The sequence below is a fragment of the Apis laboriosa genome, unplaced genomic scaffold (assembly GCF_014066325.1).
Source record: "Apis laboriosa isolate Shangri-la unplaced genomic scaffold, ASM1406632v1 scaffold5_cov152, whole genome shotgun sequence".
NCBI lineage: Eukaryota > Metazoa > Arthropoda > Insecta > Hymenoptera > Apidae > Apis > Apis laboriosa.
The window spans coordinates 746,034-765,614 of record NW_025223857.1 but is presented as its reverse complement, the minus strand read 5'-3'; the positions used below and the strand labels follow the sequence as shown (position 1 = coordinate 765,614).

The following is a 19,581-nucleotide window of genomic DNA, read 5'->3' as shown; positions in this document are numbered from 1 at the left end:
AATGATAATAATAATTAATACAATTAATAATATTAATAATAATAATAATAATAATAATAATAACGATAATAACGATAATAACTTCTTATTCATTCATCTTTTTTGTTCTATACAAGTGCACAAATATTTACAGAATTAATATAACGACAGATACACGAAAGTGCCGTTGAGCGTGTTTCCCAAGTGTTTCTTCTTTTCCTTTTTCCCTTTGCCCTCTCACTTTCTGTCTCTTTTTTTTCTCTTTCTTTTTCTTCAAATATTTTGGCACATTTCACGTCCTCTTCGACACGCGGTCTAATTGGCACAATACTCCGACCATCGTGCGTGATTTCTTAACTTAACTTCTTAAATAGTGGACTAAAAAGGTAGCAATTAGTATCATTTTTTTTTTTTTCACGTTTCTCTCACTGGAAACATTCTTTCGCTTCTAGCTGGGTTTACGACATCAACGAATGAAACTACTCTCGGGAAAATTTCTTTCCTCAACTAAAAACGATTGATCATCGATTTTTTTTTCTTTTTTAATTTTTCTCTTTTTGTTTAGGAGTCACGATACCATATTTTTTGTTTTAGCGAGGATTTTCGACTCGAAGAACATCCTGCGTTATTGCTAATCGAGTAAAGAAGGTGGTATATGGATACATGGCTGATATGAAAGTTTGATACTGGACAGAAAAAAAAGGAAAAACGATTCTTCGAAGACAAAAATAAGAGGAGGGGGGAAAAAAAAAAAAGAAAAAAAAATTTGTTTTTTCCAAAGTGTCTTAAAAATTCGTTTACGTTGGTTTACACACGAGCCTAAGTCTATATCATATTAACGAGGTCTACTTGGATTAAAAGTTATGGTTCTTTCCTCTAAATAAACACGAGAGAAAGAGAGTGCCTAGAGCGAACGATGAAACGTTTATGAGTTCCGCCTTCTTCGAAATTACTAGTTTCACACAAAAATTACGAATACGAGGAAACGTGGTTTACGTTAACAACTTGCAAAGTCTTGCGAAATATTTCTTTTCTTTCTTTCTTTTTTTTTTTTTTTCTTTTGACTTAAAAAACTCAGCGATAAGGACGCGCTCTCCTTAGAAGGAGGATTTATCGTGAAAATTGTGACAACGCGAAAAGTCTTTCATGTCTTTGCGAGTGAAAAGGCTGCTCTCGTAAGATTTAAGATTTTCGCGTTTCCATTTTATTTTTTTTTTTTTTTTTTTTTTTTTATTTTTGCTTTTCTTTTTCCTTTCAGGGCTCGGTGTATCCTGTAGAAATCTGGTGATTTTTAAAGAGAAGAGAAAAATGATCTCTTTCAAGTTCACATATCTTTGGGAAAATGTTATATATAATATATCTTATGCGCAAAAATAGTAGCAACTTTTTTCCCGGGACATCTCGTCGGTATAAATTATGCTGAGTAAAATCCTCGGGAAAAACCAGTGTTACGGCTGATACGAGTGAAAAACGAGCATCACGATCCAGCGATTCCTCGAGATTCGACTTTAAACATCAAAGAATCCCCCGAACACGTAAATCGAGAAATCACGCGAATTTTCGACGCTCTTTGTACAATGATCTTGCTGACGACGATCTTCGAATATTCAGATGGCACCATATATACGACACGGAAGACTACACCAGCGGTACTTGGAGTACGATAGCCTGGCAAGGAATCGTTTAATTTAACGCGCGTGTACGAAACGTTAAAATGTATAACAGGCACCAGTAAAAGAACCAGTCCTTGGAAAGTGACTTTTTTCCAAATCAGACTTTAAACCCGCCTCTCTCGATTACTGGCCTTTTCCGCTGTCTCAGCGAAAAATTTGGCTTGGTGTTTCGGAAAAAAAACATTGCTCCGTTCCATATTATTTTTTTTTCTTTTTTTTTACTGAACCCAAGAAGCAGGCACCCACTGAGGCTCCCTTTCCAACGAATTGATCTCCGTCAGCAGCTGATTGTACGCTCTATCCGTATCTGTGTTTATGATGATCATGTCGAACAGATGCCCGTATTTATCCTCCATTTCCCGTGCTTTCTCTATAATATCCTTCAACTCCTCCTCCTTGAAACTCTCGTTATTCTTGATCCTTTTTTGGCGAAGTTTCTCCAAACTTGGCGGCGCGACGAATACCACGTACGGTTTCAAGTCCGAATTTCGCAATATCTTCAGACTCTGCGGATGCAGATTAAGAACACAAATTTTACCAGAGTTTACTACGGATCGTATAGCTTCGACGGAGGTGCCGTAATAAGCTTTCTCGTACTCGCCGTGTTCGACGAACTTTCGACAAAGTATATCGGATTCGAATTGAGAACGAGAAATGAAATGATAGTCCTGTCCGTCCACTTCCGAGTCCTTTCTTGGACGACTCGTGTCTGGAACAATGGGAATAGATTTTAGATATTTTAGGCGTCGATTCGACGGGTAGAAGAGTAAATTATAAATGATACGGATATAAGAGGAGCTTACGAGGAATAGCAGCCGCGAAACGCTCGCTGTCATGCATCAGCCTCTGTCTCAGCTCATGTCGCCCGATATTTGGTGGCCCTATTAAGACTATCGGTCTTTTGTGATTCGCTCTAGGATAGTACAACGCGACTTCCTCGTAAGTAAGTACCTCCTCGCTGTCGTAATCTATAGAAATGTAAATGTTTGATCAGCAAACATTCGTATCTGTGTGTATAATTCCTTCTATACCTACCGTCAATGGCAGTCGTTGCGTAATGTGGATATCCGTCGTCGTTGTAGTTCGCCCCAAATTTATTCCGTTTCTTCTTCTTTGGATTCTTTCTAGCGCACAACAACGTACTAGATTTCTTAGAACCGCGTACGGTCGATTTATCACCAGCGATAGTTTGCTTCATTGATTCTCGCCTGCGTGAGATTAAAAATAAAAAAAAGAAAGAAAGAAAACAAAACATCAAACAAGGTGTTGGAAGAACGAGGAGAGAAAAAAAAGAAGGTTCACGTACTGATGCTGGAAGGCTTTGCTGGGTATCAAACCAGCCAGAGTTTGATCCTCTTCACCCTCTCGATACGCTTGCCACCAATTAGGATCCTCTTGAGAGATCACGTGCAACACATCACCCTTCTGAAAACTGACACCCAATTCCCTGCACGGTATATAAGGATCTTCCTCGGGGTCGTAATCGAAGTGGGCCCGTATGTGTTGTATCTGGAAAACACGATACCATTTTAGAAAAGTCAAAAGTTGATTTCTAATAGTTTCTTTCATTACCTGGTTCGTATCTTCCCTTCTATTCGACAAATTGTTCCTGTGACTCGTGGGTGCCGGGAGCACGAGGAAGGTTAGACTGCCCTGCATACCAGCCAGAATATCGCACACTTCGTTTACGCTTTTGCCACGCATTTCCACGCCATTCACCTCGAGAACCTCGTCCCCTTCGTGCAAAAGTCCAGACTTGTCGGCCGCACCTCCTCGCACGACACGCCCTTCGTGAAAACGTTCAAGTTAAAAAATAGGCGAATGCAAAAACGATAAATCTCGAGGAACGAATCATGTTACCTATTATAACCGCATCACCCTCGTTTCTGACCGTAGCGCCAAGAGGTTCGTTGGTTTTCTCGATTCTGATAATTTTAATATTGTCCACGACCCGTGAGCCTCTCCAGCTTGAAGTCGGGCTGGGTGGACCGCTCGGCGACGAGGACGAGGGGCTCTGTTTTCTCTGCAGTCCATCCACGTACGAGATGATGGAGTCGTGGGTGAGGAGGAGGGCTTCCATGTCGTAGCTCGTCAGAATTCCTGTCAGTTCCTCGACGGCGGCGATCGTTTCCGCTCCACCGACACCTGTTGCTGTCGACGAGGACTGCCATTTCTCGAGAATGTCCACACACTAGAGAACGTAGGAAAAAAAAAAAAAGAATAAAAGTTGTGTACTCAAAAAACGAGGATTCGAAAATTTGTTAAAAAAAAGTGATGTGTACTATGCAAGTATTGTTCACCACTGAAAAGAAGTCTCGCAGATCTGATTGATTGATGTAAAAAGAAACTATTTTCATAAATATTTTTGTTTATAACGTCGTCACGAATATTAATATATCGATATGCGTCGAAATAATTAATAGTTTCGAAAATATTTCAGTCTTGGATGATTATCCTAATGTAACTTCATAAATAAAAATAATTTTTACGATTTTGAATATTCAACTTATACTGTTCTACTATTACGTGGTGTCAGGTTTGTCAACAAAGCATCTGAAATGGAGATAGGCGGTCCTACGACCTCTCTTGCCCTTGTGCCGCAGCGACACTTTTTTTCAGTAGTGAACAATATTCATTGGTGGAAAGAAGTCTCGCAGAAAGAATCTGATTGGTTAATTTGGAAGGAACCGCCTATTTTCACACGCATTTTTATTTCTACTATGGTATTTGTCACATATACTAGTTCAAAACGACCGATCTGTATCTAAACCTCGATGCATTAGTATAAGCATCCAATCCAAAGAATTCTAACCTCTTATTTTACATCAATATGCTTAATTAAAAAAGTTAATTAATAATTTGCAACGATAGTTTAATTTATAAATGTAATTTTGTATTCGAGTAGTTAATAATAATTGTATATATATGAATATATGATATGTGAAATAATTAATAGTTTCGAAAATATTTCAATTTTAGGCGATTATTAACGTAACTTCATAAATGAAAATAACTTTTACGAATTTGAATATTCAAATTATAACTCTTCTGTGTAGCGTGTGGTATTGTCAACAAAACGTGTAAAGTGAAGATAAACGATCCCAGAACGAAAAATTCTTTTCTGTGATACTTCTTTTCAACAGTGAATTTATACGTACGTCTCGTGCTAAAGTGGAGGCGTCCTCGGTGTGATGTTTCAAAACTTTGTTCGATCTTAAACGATTTCTGAGGATGTGATGGGTGGCGAGGGCAGATGCGAATCGACTTTGCACCAGAAGAGTTCGCACCGCTTCGAGTTCGGCTTCGACACCCGGCCCCGAAATGCCTAGAGCACCGGAAATATTGCGCAACTGAAGCTGTAGCCTCTCCAACGTCGCGACGACCTCTCCGTATGCTGAAATATGCAAGCAACGATAATTAGAGAGGTTCTTCAAACGTTTCACCCCGAGGCGAGGCGTCTTCCTCCCTTTCTTTTTTCGTACTTCTTACGAGAAACAATACTATTTTTCTCCTATTTTAAAAATTCATCGTACAACGAACGCGATTCTTTTGATAAAACCTGCATAACACTTGTATTAATACCTCACGTATAAGAGGGAAAGATGGTAAACAGAGACAGTGTGACGCGAACAAGTGGTCCTCTTCAAATCATCTAGTCCAACTCATTCATCTTTCTTCCCCGTCCAACATACACACGAATTTTTCTACAATTTAACTTCGAGATTATTGGACTCTTTTTTTTTTTTTTTTCCCCGTACAAATAATTCTCATCAGTTCTCATACTTGAAGCGTACGATTGAGAAAGAAATGGAAAGAGGTCTGGATTAGAAGAAAAAAGAAGGAATTATATGAAGAGCAGAGAAGTGTGTGTCGTTAATAATGCTCCATCGAGTGAACTTACTGAGGGGCCTGGGAGGCTCCTCTACTTCTTGCGTGGTGACGTGCGTTGGACGGCCGACGGTGGTCACCTCGTCCTGGGTGTATGCGAGATTTTCTTGGCCCGAGAGGCTGGTCGCGTGGCTCTCCAGAGCTTGCAGCTTTTTCGATCCGCGTAACGATTGATTGAGTATCTCTTGCCTCTCCTCCTCATCCTTTCGTTTACGTAGCTGCTCCTACACAATCGAATCATCCGTTTACCTCTCATCTTTCATCCAATGTGATCCAAAAAAAAAAAAAAACATCCTTTTTATCCCCTGAAAAATATATCGCGACGTTCGATTATTAAATCGTATAAATCGGATTGTTTGCCTTCGCGATGACATTGTTACCGACATGGAATCGTTATGGATATATCGTTGTCTATATTCGAGCTGTTGTAGATCGAATCTTAAGAGACAAATTTCATTCCCTTACCTCGTTCGTCGTATCGTGATGTCTTGCGTAATTTTGGAAAACACTATCTTCCGTAAACACACGATCGTTCCACGCGTCATTCGACATGAAGGAGGACCACATTTATAACACTTATCACGAGATTCCGTTGAATATATAACGTTGGAATCATTTATCAATTATTTCTTGGCATACCTTCTTGCTGGGTGATTTTAACTTGGAAATATGATTTAAAAAGTCATGCAGATTCTCTCACATTCGTTCACACGTATCAGGACACTTATCAAGAGCGTTATAAATAGCGGGTGAGCAATCGAATAATAATAACGATAGATGGAAATAACGAGCTTTCGATATAGATTTATCGCCGATATCAATATTTGTATCGCGCGATTATTTTTCCTTAAATCGAACGCTTTTACGCCGAGTGTTCTAATATTCGTGAACGGTGGTGTGTCGTTATTGGCGGCCATTTTTCCTAACGCGTTTAACGAGGGACAAATATAACGATATACGTGCACGTGAGTAAGCAACGTTCAAAATAGTGTAACGTAAAAAACCCAAGAGAGACAAGTAAACGTTCCATCTAACGTGAAGCTAGCATTTGTAATTTGGCTATTCTTCGACTAGAATTGCGATTATCGTTTATCGATATTTTATTCGATAGTTTTTGATATATCGTTGAGGTATCGAAACAAGTGAGTGGAATTATTATTTTATTAAAAAAAAACTATATTTTATTTAATTATTTTGAAATAATAAGAAACAAAAATAAGAATTTTTCGATTTATCGACGGTATTATGTTGTAATCTAATATAAATCATCTCGATATTTTGAATATATTAACAAATCAATAAAATATCGTTGGATCATATTACAATATTAATAATATTAATAATTGTAATAATAATATTAATAATTATTTCAAATAAGAAAAAAAAATAAGAACTCTAGTTATTTTCACCTGTTGTTCAAACGATATTATCGATATATTCGAATTATAATCGATTATTATACATCGATATGTTCGATATATTGGCGATATTATGTTACATCTACTTAAATCATCTTGATATTTTAATAAATTAATAAAATATCGTTGGATCATAAATAACTATTAAAAATATTAATAATTAGAAAAAAAAATAAGAATACTGATCGATATATTACTGACAATATATCGACATTATCGACATTTATCGACGATATACAATTCTATTCTCAAGCGACGAACGACGAAAATGCAATTTCGATCGAAAAATATCGAACCTCTTTACCTAAAGTAGCGACAAGATCGTTCGCAAACGAAGCTACGAGAGAGAACCGTGTCTGACAAATTTTGCTCTTCCCCTATATCTTGTTTCCGTAAGCGAAAATCTCGGGCGGAGAATGTTGGAACTGCATCGGGTTACAATCGACGCGGTTACAGCGATGGTGTTGAACGCCCACCGCGCGATAAAGTGCGTCAACCGCGCGAGAATCGTTCCACAACCAATTTTTACGTAACCGTTTCGAGGTCTATGGCGTATTATTGAGAAATAGTTGGACGAAGCCAACCACTCGCGTTACACACGTGTGGCTTCCCGTATGTCACTTCTTCGCCTGCTAGATGGATTTCCTGCGATTCTGGCAACGATATGCGATTTTGGCCAGAAAATCTACTAAATATTTTCTTCTCCGTGGCTGAGTAAACCACACGAAAATTAAATAGAGATCTTAACGACATGCGACATCAAAGAGAGAGTGGCATAAAAATAGAATAAACTTCTTTCTTATGGAAAATTTTGAATATTCATCACGATGAATACACGACTACGATTCTAATAAATTCGAGTCAAAATTTGAAAGAAAATGAGAATTTTCTACAGTTTTCGCGGACACGGGTTCTGAGAGAAAAAAGTAAGAAATTTTTTTCTCTTTTTTTTTCGAGAATAATATCCTCGAAATTATCCTCGAGAAAGATGACTCGTTATCGCGAAGCGGGACGGATGTTCCTGGTTGGTTGGCGTTCCGTAGGTATCTGGTTTTTAACGAGCAGAAGAAAAGCAGAGAAAGAAAAAAAGAGAAAAAAATTCCGGACTGGCCGTAAAGCGGGAGAGCGAGGTCAGGGTAGGAAAAAATGGCTCGGTTCGCCTGTACTATACCTATCGAAATTTACCACTCGTAACGTTACACTCGAGTCTCGTGTAATCTTAGACTATCGTTACAAGGGGTTCTTTACATTCCAAGCCACACTTGACTCAACGTGCATGAGGTGAAGGAATTTTGTAAAGGCAAACACGTCGTCGGCCGCCTCGATTTTCATCTCTCCAAAGTTTTCTGTAGATCTCGACGGGATCCACGTCGATTCGTCGAGGAAACGAAGATGAGAATGGAAATTTGAAAAAAAACGTGGAATCCAGTGGAAACTAGATCGTTCGATAACTATCGCGTCCGGATCTCGTAATTTCCTGCCGGAACGTGGACAATCGTGATCGGTACAACGATTTCGAACAACGTATTCCCCGCCTTTGCCCCGTTACGCAACGCTAAATTATTCATGCGGAATACCACGTGCGATTCTTTTCGCACGCCCACCAAAATATCTCTCTCCGCCAACGTTCTCATTTACTCGTATACTCGTTTACAATAAATCCTCGCTCGATAAAAATTATGTTTTGTTTGGTAAACATTCTTTTTCCGTCGATTAAGCGCCAATTTGCCAACACTTTTATCGTTACTCGTTTAATAAATCGCGAAATTTTTGCTTTTGATAAACGTTGCTTTTCCATCGATTATTTGCGCAATTATCTCGATTCTTTTCGCATGTCTATCGAAATGACTCTCTTTACGAATCTTTTCATCGTTTCCATACTCGTTTAATATAAATCGCAAGATTTTTGTCGGATACGATTTCAATTCGATCGAATCTTTGTTCCCTTCGGTAAACATAGTCCGCTCTCCGATCAACGAGAGAAAACGTCGAATTGAAAGAACCAACTATTCTGCAACATTCTTATCGCTAATTTCACCGTTGAATTATTCACCGATTTCTATCGCGCGAAACGTTGAGGTATTCATGAAGCAGATACGAAGATGTAATCGCGATATATATTTGTGTCGAAAGAAGACGAAGAGAGAAAAACAGACATGGTGTATGAAAGAAAAAATGAAAAGAAGAAGGAAAGAAAAAAAGAAAAGGCTCGTACCTGGTATTTTCTGATGGAATGCAGTTGTTGTTGCGTAGGCTCGGCATTCGCGTTATCGGTGCTCTCCACGTTATTGTTCTGCGTGGACAAACGTAGGTTATCTTTCGGCGGTCTGGCAGGTGCCCTCTTTTGATCTCTCGGGGGGATGGCAGGTTTCACCCCGTTCAGACCGGTCTAAAAATCCGTTTCAAAGGGAGGAAAAAAAAAACAGAGGCTCGCATTAAAGCAACCCCAAGGTACATACACAGGGCGCCGCGATCGCGACTATCCCCTCCCCCCTCCCTTCTCCCAAAAAGAAAGAAAGAAAGAAAGAAAATTTTTTCTCCTCCTGTTTTTGATCGTTCTTTTCTCGATTCTTCTTTTTTCAAAGAAGTACCGTACCTTCCTTTCTCGGCCACGTCGGAAGAGCAACGATCGAGGGAAAACGCGAGATTTATTGTAACAGAGGAGGAAGAAAAACACATGCAATAATGAGCACGTGCACGTGTATATTACCTTTCCTCCTATAAGAGTAAGAGACGGTCGCTGGATCTATTTCTAGGATTCTTTCTATCTACAAGCTGGGCATGCTCGTCAAAAATTCTAAGCTCTCTACGCATGCATTAATTAACTCTTGCTGAATTTTTCCCCGATTCAATTATCGAGAGCAAGATTTGCAAGAGTTTGTAATCATGGTCCTTGCGAAAGAAGAAAGCGAAAGGGCAGAAGCGAAAGAATTTACCTGATTTACCTCGGCAACCTGATGATGATGATCGTAGCGATGGCGCGAGGCGTACGTACGTATTATCCTCCTTCTCCCCCGATCCGGCGTTCTCGACTCCTCTTCTCTCCTTCTCTCAGAATTTTCCCACGAGTTTGACCGCGAAATCAAACTCGACTCGGTGAATTCGAACCCGCGGCTCGATCTGCCAAGATCGAGCAAGGATATCGTTTCGAGATCGAGCTTGGAACGCCCGTGATACTCGAGCGACAGCCTCGAGTTAGTCCTGTTTTGCGCATGCGCGAGAGACAACTCGCGCAACAATTCGTTGCGACAATTCTCGTCCGTTTCTCGACTTCTACTTCCTCTTTCTCCTCCTTCTCCTCTTCCTCGAGTCGATCGCTTATTCGCGGAGAGAAGGAAGGAGAGCCTCCCCCCCTCCCCATCCTCGCCGTTCGAAAAACGGACAACGGTGCAAGAGTTTGTGTCGTCGAGGCAGGGAGAGGAGTGGACCGACCACGAATCGTACTCCTCCTCGTCCCCCTCCTCGTCCATCATTTTCAAACGGTTAGAGCAAGAGCGATTAGTGGCGCGAGGCGTGGTTGCGTGCGGAAGCGTGCAGCGCGATGCGGGGTGATGCGTGGCGACGAGAGTGCAGAGGAAGCGTTGGAAAAGCATACTCTTCACTTTGGACCTTCTTACCTTGTTCGACGAGGGCTCGAGTACGGGCGATCCCGGTACGAGATCCGTAACAGGCTTGCCACCGAGTTGAAACCTACTACTACGATCGTACTTCGCGCACACGATACTCGCCCCCCCTTCGTCCCCGTTCACTACCATCTTATTATTATTATTATTATTATTATTGTTATTATTATTATTATTATTATTATTACCACCACCACCACCACCACCACCACCGTCGCGTTTCGGGTGTCGTAACAGTGACGCGTTCTTGTTCCCGTTCTTGTTCGGCGGGGGATAGACGGGGTGGCGTTTGGCGACGGGGACGAAGTCGGGGGGGCAGTCGACGGCCACCTCGCGGTAGGCTTTGCCGCCGACCACCAGGAAGCTACCACGGTCCACGTGCTCGAGATCGACGGTGGACGCGTCGCTCCTCAGCGTCGAATAGCCGCTCGAGATTTGTTGATGCCTCTTCTTTTTCGGCCGCTGCTGTTGTTGCTGTTGCTGCTGGTGCTGCCGCCTCGAGGACGAGGAGAGGCTGCTGCCCGACTCGATGCCGGCGAGGTCGTCGCTCGAGCCCGCGCGTATCAGCGATTCCTCCGCTTCCACCCCACCTCTCCCCCCCTTCTGCTTCGACCGGTGATGATGATGGTGATGGTGGTGGTGGTGGTGATGGTGCTGGTGATGATGGTGGTGACCACCGCTCGACGACGATTGTTGTTGCTGCTTCTTGCCAACCGTCGATTTGCTCGTCGAAACGATCGACGGACAACTCGTTTCCGACTTTAACTTATCCTGCTTGCCGCGAGAGGGAGTCGACAGACAAGCAACAACGTCTTGCTCGGTAGTAGCACGCGGGATTCTCGGGATGGTGGGGCATTGCTCGGCGTCGATCAATCGAGTCAGGTCGGACACCTCGTCCGATCTCATCAAAAATCCTTGGAGATCTTGAAGATCGGCCAAACCGTAGGCGGGGTTATCGAACGAAGTGGTGGTGTTGGTGTTGGTGTTGGTGTTGGTATTGGTGTTGTTATTGGTGGTGGTGGTGGTGGTGGTGCTCGTGGGCCTCTGATAGAGTGGCGCCACCTTGATCTCCGGGACGACGGGTCCCCGGCAAGGGGAGCCGAGATCTATCCGCCTGGCGTCGTAGGTGGGCGAGCCTTTGCCACGCGTCTTCGCGTGTCTCAGCACCAGGCTGGTGTCGAGGGGGGCGGTGCTGTCCGATCTGCCGGAGGAGCTTCTCGGGCTGGCCGAGTCGTCGCTACAAGTCTTCAACATGGTTGGATAATCCTCCTTCGCGAACGGATAATCCTCCTCTACGTCGAGATCGACGCTCGACTCCTTCTGCCCTTCCGTTGTCCGCGTATCGTCCTCCTCTTCCTCTTCCTCTTCCTCCTCGTTCACTCCCTCGTCCTCCTCCTGATCCTCCTCCTCGTCCTCGAAATCTTTGAAAGGAGGGTTAAAATCGGTAGTTGTATCGTACCTGCCCACCTCCTTGACGATTCTCTCCTCCTCGTCCTCGAGGCGGTTCTCGATCTTCAGCTCGATCTTGAGCATCGGCGGCTGACCGTTCCGGATGGCCGGTTCGCTGTTCGGATCGATTCTAGCGCGGTTGTCTAGGTTGTTGATGCGTGGAGGCGGCGGCGGCGGCGGCGGAGGCGGAGGCGGCGGCGGCGGCGATTTTTTAAGGGTGTCGTTTTTAAGGTTTAGGGAGAGGTCGAGGTCGCTAGCGCTACGGGGAGGAGAACGAAGAAGCTCGTTCCTGAAATCGGACGAGCGGCTGTTTACCTTGTTGGGGTAGGCCTTTTGAAGAAGGGTGTCGGGCACGTCGACTGGTAGCTCCCGGTGAGGCCCTAGCCCGCCAGGGGCCCACATCTCATCGGGGCCCAACCCTTCCTGCCCCTTCTTCGAGCTGGTGTTGTTGTTCTCCTGCACTTGCTGTTGCTGTTGTTGCTGCTGTTGCTGCTGCTGCTGCTGCGAGTGTGTGTCCGTCAAGCCACTGCCGCTACGCCTTCGGGACCTGGAGACAATTGAAGAAAAAACTGTCACTTCTTTTCTTTCTTCTTCGCTGCCCCTTGGTTGACACGAATTCGTTATATATATATATACATATTATGCGTGTTTTTAAATTTGTTTATTTTTTTTTTCTTCAATTTCGAATTCGTTTCGACCAACGCAATGGAAATAGGTGTGTTTCATCGAGGTGAAAAGAAAGAAGATTAAAAATACGTTTTTAGTACATAGGTGTATATATATATATATACATAGGGATTATATATCAGGGATAACCGTATATTTAGCAAAAAGTTTAGAGAAAAAATACTTGGTGCTACGCAAGCGAATTACTGGGAAAAACGATACATGGGTTACCATATTTGGCTACGTGAAAGAGAGAAGATATTATAAATTATTAGAAACTCCCATCCTCTTCGAATTCTTTCGTTCCCTGTTTGACTGATTGAAAGAAAAAAAGAGGGGATGTTTATAAAAAAATGATAACTCGTCGGTGTCCAAGAAAGAATCGCTACGTAAAAATTTACGCGACACTGGCTTCTTTCCTCTGACGAAGGGGTTTTCCTTTTCATATTTTACCCCTTGATATACTTGGTAATTATAAAGTGCAATTTACCCGCGCGATCCTTTCGACTTGTTGACATTTAAAACGTGGAACGGAAATGCTCGCCTCGATGGAAGTTTTATCGAATCCGAAAGGAAAACGAGAGATTAAAAAATAACTGTGCTGCTTTCGCTTCAATATCTTTAATATCTTTAACTTTCGTTGTTCCATAAAATGAAATACAAAATTACAAGAGTCACGAAGGGATAAAATTCGATCGAATTCCATCGAGTTTCCAACCTTCTGGACAGTCGAGGAATAATTGGAAAAACTTCTCGGTCATCCGACGAAAAAAAGTCAATCTCCGTGAAATGAGAAAAATTGGGAAGAAAGGAGAAGTAGGTTTCGAAAGTGAGTTTAGAAAACTCGCAAGAATTCGTTCTCCTGCGGCTGCGGCCTGGCATTCACACGTCGGTTATTACCGGTCGAATGAGAGCAGCGAATGAATAACACGTTAGAAATTTCAGCCGAATATCGAGCTGAAATTATTCGATCGTTACAATCGTGACTTTCGCGTGGTTTCGAACAGATGGAATTCCTCGCTTAATTTTAAAACGTTGCCAGAATTTTTTGTTAATAATCGTTAAAGGATAATTTATTTTATAACGACTAACCGTTTGTTTTGAAAAATATCGAACGCGATATTCTCAACGCTCTATAGACGAAAGGTCGTCCAGGACGAATTCGTGGAATGAATACGATTTTTTTCCACCGCGTGGATCCAGTTACAAAGGGAGGGGAGCGAAGAACAAGAGGCGCGACAGGCATTACGCCCGTACCCTAAGTGGCGGCCACGTGAATTCCACGAGTGGGTATATCCGAAGAGAGCCGAGACAATGGCCGAGTTCGGGACAAAAGCGACGGAAAACGCGCACGCGATACGCGCCTGTAAACGAGTTCACGTGCTTTCTCTGTACTTCTTTTCAAACATGGATCCACGTTCTCTCGAATATTCTCTCCGATTTCTTCCTCTCGTTCGAATAGAAGGTAGTAACGATAGATATATAGAGAGAGAGAGAGAGAAAGAGAGAAATTTTCCGATTATTCGTCATCGTGGTGATCATTACGTGGTCGATCAAGGACGATGGAGCAAGGGACAACGCTGGAAGAATATGCGATCCGGTAGACGGAACGACAAAAAGATAAAACGTATCGAGTGACAAACGGTTGGTATGCGGGGAACGTGTACATATACGTGCAATCTATCTACGTGGCGGCTACTCAGCAATGGGAAACTCGACCAGCTCTCTCTCTTTCTTCGGTTAAAGCAGGAAAACGCTGATATCTAGGCTAGCCGGTGGCTGCTTTTATATATAAATACGGATTATACTGTTAAGAAGGGAACACACAACAATACTTGTGTCGATTCGATGGGGCACTTCCGGGGAACGACTCAATTCAAATCCATTTTCGTTTCGCGACTTTTTCTTTTTCCAAAAATAATTAATCGGAAAAATTGTTTTTTTTTTTTTTTTAAGTAAAGAATAAAAGTGGATCTGTTTTCCCTTTAAAAATAAATAAATAATATACGTAAAGCAAAGTTTATCCGCATCGTACGAGAATTCGAAGAAAGCAATGGAGCTCGTTTCGCAGAATGGAGACGAAGAGGCTTTTATCCCAGCCAGGAATACGTTCCACGAAGTACCCCGTCGTCGTTCGAGAGAGATTGAAAAGCTGGGACAGACCTAATCGCGTTGCGCCTCTTCAGCACTCGAACTCTCTTCGGCCGTCTTCTTCTTCTAAGGAATTCGCTAAAACCGTCCCATCTTGCTCTACGATTCCGCTCCGACACTTCCGATCTAACAGCGTCTACTGAAAAGCTAGACGACTCCATTTCCCGATATATTTAAGAGCCGATCGAGCAAGCTTCACAAAAGCTAAATTGCAAGAATTCCACAGGGAGCCTGAACCGTACCTGGCGAAGGTGGAACGGCCAGGTAACGCCGCTTTAGCCCGTTAGAGGACAAGGCTTTTCCAATCTATTATGCAACTCTCTCCGTGTTTAGGCGAGTACGAGAAATTCCGAGAAACCGAGACAGTCTTAAGTGTTAACCGAGTTTTGAAAACTCGTAGAATTATGGTCAATATTTCGTGGATACCGTTATTCCTTAACGACCGCTTTGGCAAACACCTCATACTCGTATTTCCACGGTAATGATCCACGCCACGAACGGACATTATCGTGTAACAATCTTTTATGATGTTAGTTTTGGATAAAATGCACTTATTGAATTTACGCATGTGTCCGGATGACGTTCGAAATGATCGTGGACACGTGGAGTAGCAGGATGCCTCGTAGACATACCTTTTTAACTTCCGGCAAACGGTAACGTCCGTGAAAGGAGAGAGGGAAGGGGAAAGGAAGGATTCTCAGGAGACAAAAACGGCAAAACCTCGGTTTTCCTCGAATCGATTTCCATACAAAGAACTCAACGATCCGTCGTAGGGAGCAAAATCGCTTCAAAAACGCTCACGGTCGTGAACGCGTTTCGATAAAAGCGGCAACTTGCATCGCCGTAACGTCGAAATAAGAAAAAGCGCGTGTATATGTACGTGTGTATATAATGTGTATATATGTATGTATGCGCACACGACGACGATAGCTGCGTAGAAGAGAGTGGAGAGAAAGACAACGCGCGAACGTCGGTAGTTGGAACACCTACCAGTGTAGCGTTTTCAGGATTCTCATGGCGTGGCTTCTCGACAATTCGTCCTTCGTTCAAACCTCATGGACGGACGAGCAGCTCTCGCAGCTAGCGCTCGGTGTGCGACCAACCAACGAACGAGCTAAGAATCTCAATCGCTCGCTATATCTTCATTTTCCTCTCCTTCTATCTCCTCTTCCCTCATCCCTCATCCCTCCACTCTCATCTCCTCTTCTTCTTCTTCCTCCTCTTCTTCTTCTTCTTCTTCTCCTACGCGATCCTTCCTCCTGTATCACCTCCCTGTTCCCGCCCTTTCGTACATTCCCACCGCCCTCGGATCGCACCACACGCACAAATATTCCACCTCGTAGATCGGTTTCCCCGCTCCCCTCCACATCGACCCACACCGACCACTTTTCCTCCGGTCACGCACCGTATTACACGCAATCGACGATCCGCGGAAAGATTTGCGACTCACACTCGTATATACGCGCGATCGAGAAACGAGAAGTTCGTCCACTTCGAAGGAATGGATGGGTCGCGTTCGTATCACTGAACGGACGCCGCCGCGTCCATGCTCCCTCTTGGGTTTAACGGGAGAAACGAGAGAACGGAAGAAGAAGAAACAGGCGAAGAAAGAGAGAAGGAGAGGAAAGAAGCGCGAGAAGCGCAGACTCGATGCTGGCCTGCCAAGGTGTATGCACCTTTCGAAGGCTGCGAGGAACGAGGAAAGAGAAGAAGAAGGAAGAGGAGGAGGAAAAGGAGGAGGAGGAGGAGGAGGAGTGCACTATATCGTACGGAGAACGCTCGTACCGGTTTTGGCCCGCCGTTGGACAGGTATTCCCGACTCCGTTAACCGCCTTAATTGCGCCCTGCTCATATCACCCGAGGGGGAAAACCGAAACGCTTTTCGTTTTACCCTCTCCTCTCTCCTACGTGTTCCCTCCCTTCGATCGAACAACTCTCGATCGGCACGCGGTGCAAAAGATCGCCAGTCGCGTCTCGAGATCCTCTCCGCTTTCACCAAACACGCCTCCTCTTTTCTCTTTCTCCTTTTCGCGACCAACAAAAGTGGTCGCTTTATATTCCAACAATTTTCTCTTCGCTTCGTGTATCTTCGATGATCGAGAATCGATGACGGAGGAGGAGGAGGAGTTAACAACCACCACCACCACCACTACCACTACTTCTCACTGTCTCGAAGTGTTGCACTACGAAATGGTTTCCTTTCGAACTAAACTCTCTTTCTTTCTCTCTACCCGCTCTCTACACTTTTTTTTTCCGCACTTTCCAACTTCCAAATTAATAGAATTGGTCGATCGGTGGTGTAACGTAAGCAATATAGAAACAGTATAAAAGCATAGAAGAACACACGAGGAACGCTGGCATCCCTCCAGCTTCGAACTGACGTGAGTTTGTTGGCTTCGCTTTACTCCGGCCGAGGCAAGCCGGTGTCCCCTTCTCTCGATCTTTCTTTCCCTTTCCCCCACTCCACCCCCTCTCACTGTTTCTCGTACCCTCTTCCTCATTTGTGGCGTTTCTCTTCTTCTCTTTCCTTCCCCGCCTCCCTTTGACCACTTTACCTGTCCCTCAACGTCACCTCTCTTTCCCGCTCACCGCGCCTTTGGTCACCACCACTTTTCAGCTGCGCGTTCTCCTACCTTACCTCCCTCCAAGGGAACTGCCTCTTTCATACCCCTCCACGCTTCGTTCGCTCTCTTTCCTCTACTTGGTCGTGCTCGACTATTCCTTTCTCTCTCTCTCTCTATTCTTTCTTCTTTCTACACTCTTGTCCACTTCTTCTTCTTCTTCTTCTTCTTCTTCTTCTTCTTCTTCTTCTTCTTCTTCTTCCTCTACTTCGTCATCCACCCTTTCTCTCTTTGTTCGTCCCACGAAATTCCGACTCGCTCGTCTTTTGTTTTTTTCCAACGTTCCCTTTTCGCCCTGGTTCGCGTGGCAATGTAGAGAGAGATTTTTAACCACGAACTCTTTGGATCGAAATCGGATCCAACTCTTTCCATTTCTTCTTCTTTTTTCTTTTTTTTCAAAAAATACCGTAAATTTATCGTACGCTTCTCGGTTATTTCTATGTTACTCGCGGTTCTCTTATTCCACTTCGCTTCACGACCGCGTCTTATCTTCGACTACTCTCCCGGTTCCAGAAATTTCCAGTTGAGTTCCTTCTTCGTTCCATCTTTTTCTCTCACGAGGCAGAACACGTCATCGCGATAATTTTTTGCAACTCGATTATCCATATAGATAAATTTTATTTCCTATAGAATTCCTTTTTTCTTCCCACCTTACTTTCGAGCTTCCAAACTCGCGTCTTTTTCGCGAATGCCCATCTCTCTCTTTCTCTCTCTCTTCTCCTCCCTCTTCCTCTCCCTTCCTTCCCAACCGTCCACGTTCTCCCTCTCTCTCTTTCCCGCGCCGTGTCGTCGCTCCTGCGTTCCGAAGATCACGTAGCCTAGCATTGAAGTCTCTCGGTCCTCTCCGCGTCGGACCATCAGAAACCGATCTTCCTTCTCAAGAATTTTCTCTCGTCCTCTCCTCCTCGATTATCTCATTCTCCACGCTTCCTTCTCTCTCGCCTCTTCCCATTATTCATCCCCAATAATTCGGTTCCTATGGACTCGAGGAGAAGGAAGGAAAATTTCCAACATTCGAGTAGCTTATTCATTCTCCTATGAGCCGTGAAGTCGAAGAGGATTCGGTGTCTTCTCGGATAATACAAAAGAATTCTACGCGAGATTTTGTAAATCGATGAATTGAATTAAGAATTAGAATCGGTGTCGTTTCGACGCGAGATGAAAAAAATTTCTCGCAAAGTGTGAGAAAGCGTGGTTGTAAAAGGGAAGAAGCGTTCGATCGTCGCGGATTTCGAAGACAAAGGTGCATTGTCGAAGCGAAGGCTCGCTGCGACAAATGCCAGGCCTCCTCTCCATTCATTCGAGAGCCTCATTTGCGGTAACAAAAGCAACTCGTTTCCTCTTTTTTTTTTTTTTTTTTTTACCCGAATCCGGCATCACCGGAACTCTCGTTTTTTTTTTTTTTTTTGGTTTTGAAAAAGCGATTGGCTCGCGTTTCATTTATTCCCGCTCGTCACAACAAGATTCGTACTCTCTTCAAATTCGAGGCAAACTCGAGGGAATGAAAGAAGAATTTTAAAATAATCAGAGACATCGCAACCGATGTCAACAATTTGTCCTCCTTATCTACCCAAGATATCGCGCGTTTACTCTTAGAAGAAAATTGAAACGCGATATATACAATACGTAACTATGGAAAACAACCGAGATCACAATGATTCCGACAGATTCTTACACAGATCTGTTTAAATATCTCCAATATCGATTTGGTATTAAATAAATTTGGTGAAATCGGTTTCTAACGATTTAAATCCATTTTTTTTTTCTCAAAAATATTTTGGATCCAGATATATCCACAAGACATTATTTATTTATTTTATTTTTTTTAAAGGAAATTTAATCGTAGCAATTTATCATCGTATCAGATTTCAAGTTCATCCCACAATTGCGCGCAATAATTGCGTTTTCCTTCTCACGCGATCGTTTCGCAATTCGATTTAATTCGCGCGCGGAATGGGGACGTCCGTTCGAAATTCACGTAACGCGCGGAAAACGGGGCGGGGAACGTTAATGAAAATCGATCGTTTCGTCCGGTAATGAGTCGGTTACGTAAACAGATGCGAGAAAGACGAAACGGTTGCATAATCTTCTCGCTGATAATACGAATCGGATC

General features: G+C 43.4%; 1 protein-coding gene across 5 annotated transcripts in view; it reads right to left on the bottom strand.

Annotated features, from left to right (window-relative positions):
• Positions 1 to 69: 69 nt before the first annotated feature.
• The window catches only part of LOC122718318 (protein PALS1), a 41,163-nt gene continuing 21,651 nt past the window's right edge, over positions 70 to 19,581 (bottom strand). For 3 of the 5 annotated variants that reach the window (XM_043943241.1, XM_043943242.1, XM_043943243.1), the window contains 10 exons: positions 10,576 to 12,577; positions 9,174 to 9,347; positions 5,554 to 5,764; positions 4,811 to 5,046; positions 3,513 to 3,843; positions 3,225 to 3,439; positions 2,959 to 3,161; positions 2,688 to 2,860; positions 2,456 to 2,620; positions 70 to 2,361 (listed from right to left, as the gene is read on the bottom strand). In XM_043943241.1, coding sequence (XP_043799176.1) covers positions 1,871 to 2,361; positions 2,456 to 2,620; positions 2,688 to 2,860; positions 2,959 to 3,161; positions 3,225 to 3,439; positions 3,513 to 3,843; positions 4,811 to 5,046; positions 5,554 to 5,764; positions 9,174 to 9,347; positions 10,576 to 12,577 — 4,201 coding nt within the window. In that variant the 3' untranslated portion in view covers positions 70 to 1,870. Of the gene's footprint in view, positions 2,362 to 2,455; positions 2,621 to 2,687; positions 2,861 to 2,958; positions 3,162 to 3,224; positions 3,440 to 3,512; positions 3,844 to 4,810; positions 5,047 to 5,553; positions 5,765 to 9,173; positions 9,348 to 9,894; positions 12,578 to 19,581 lie in introns of all 5 variants that reach the window. The other 2 variants (XM_043943245.1, XM_043943246.1) reach the window with 2 other exon arrangements.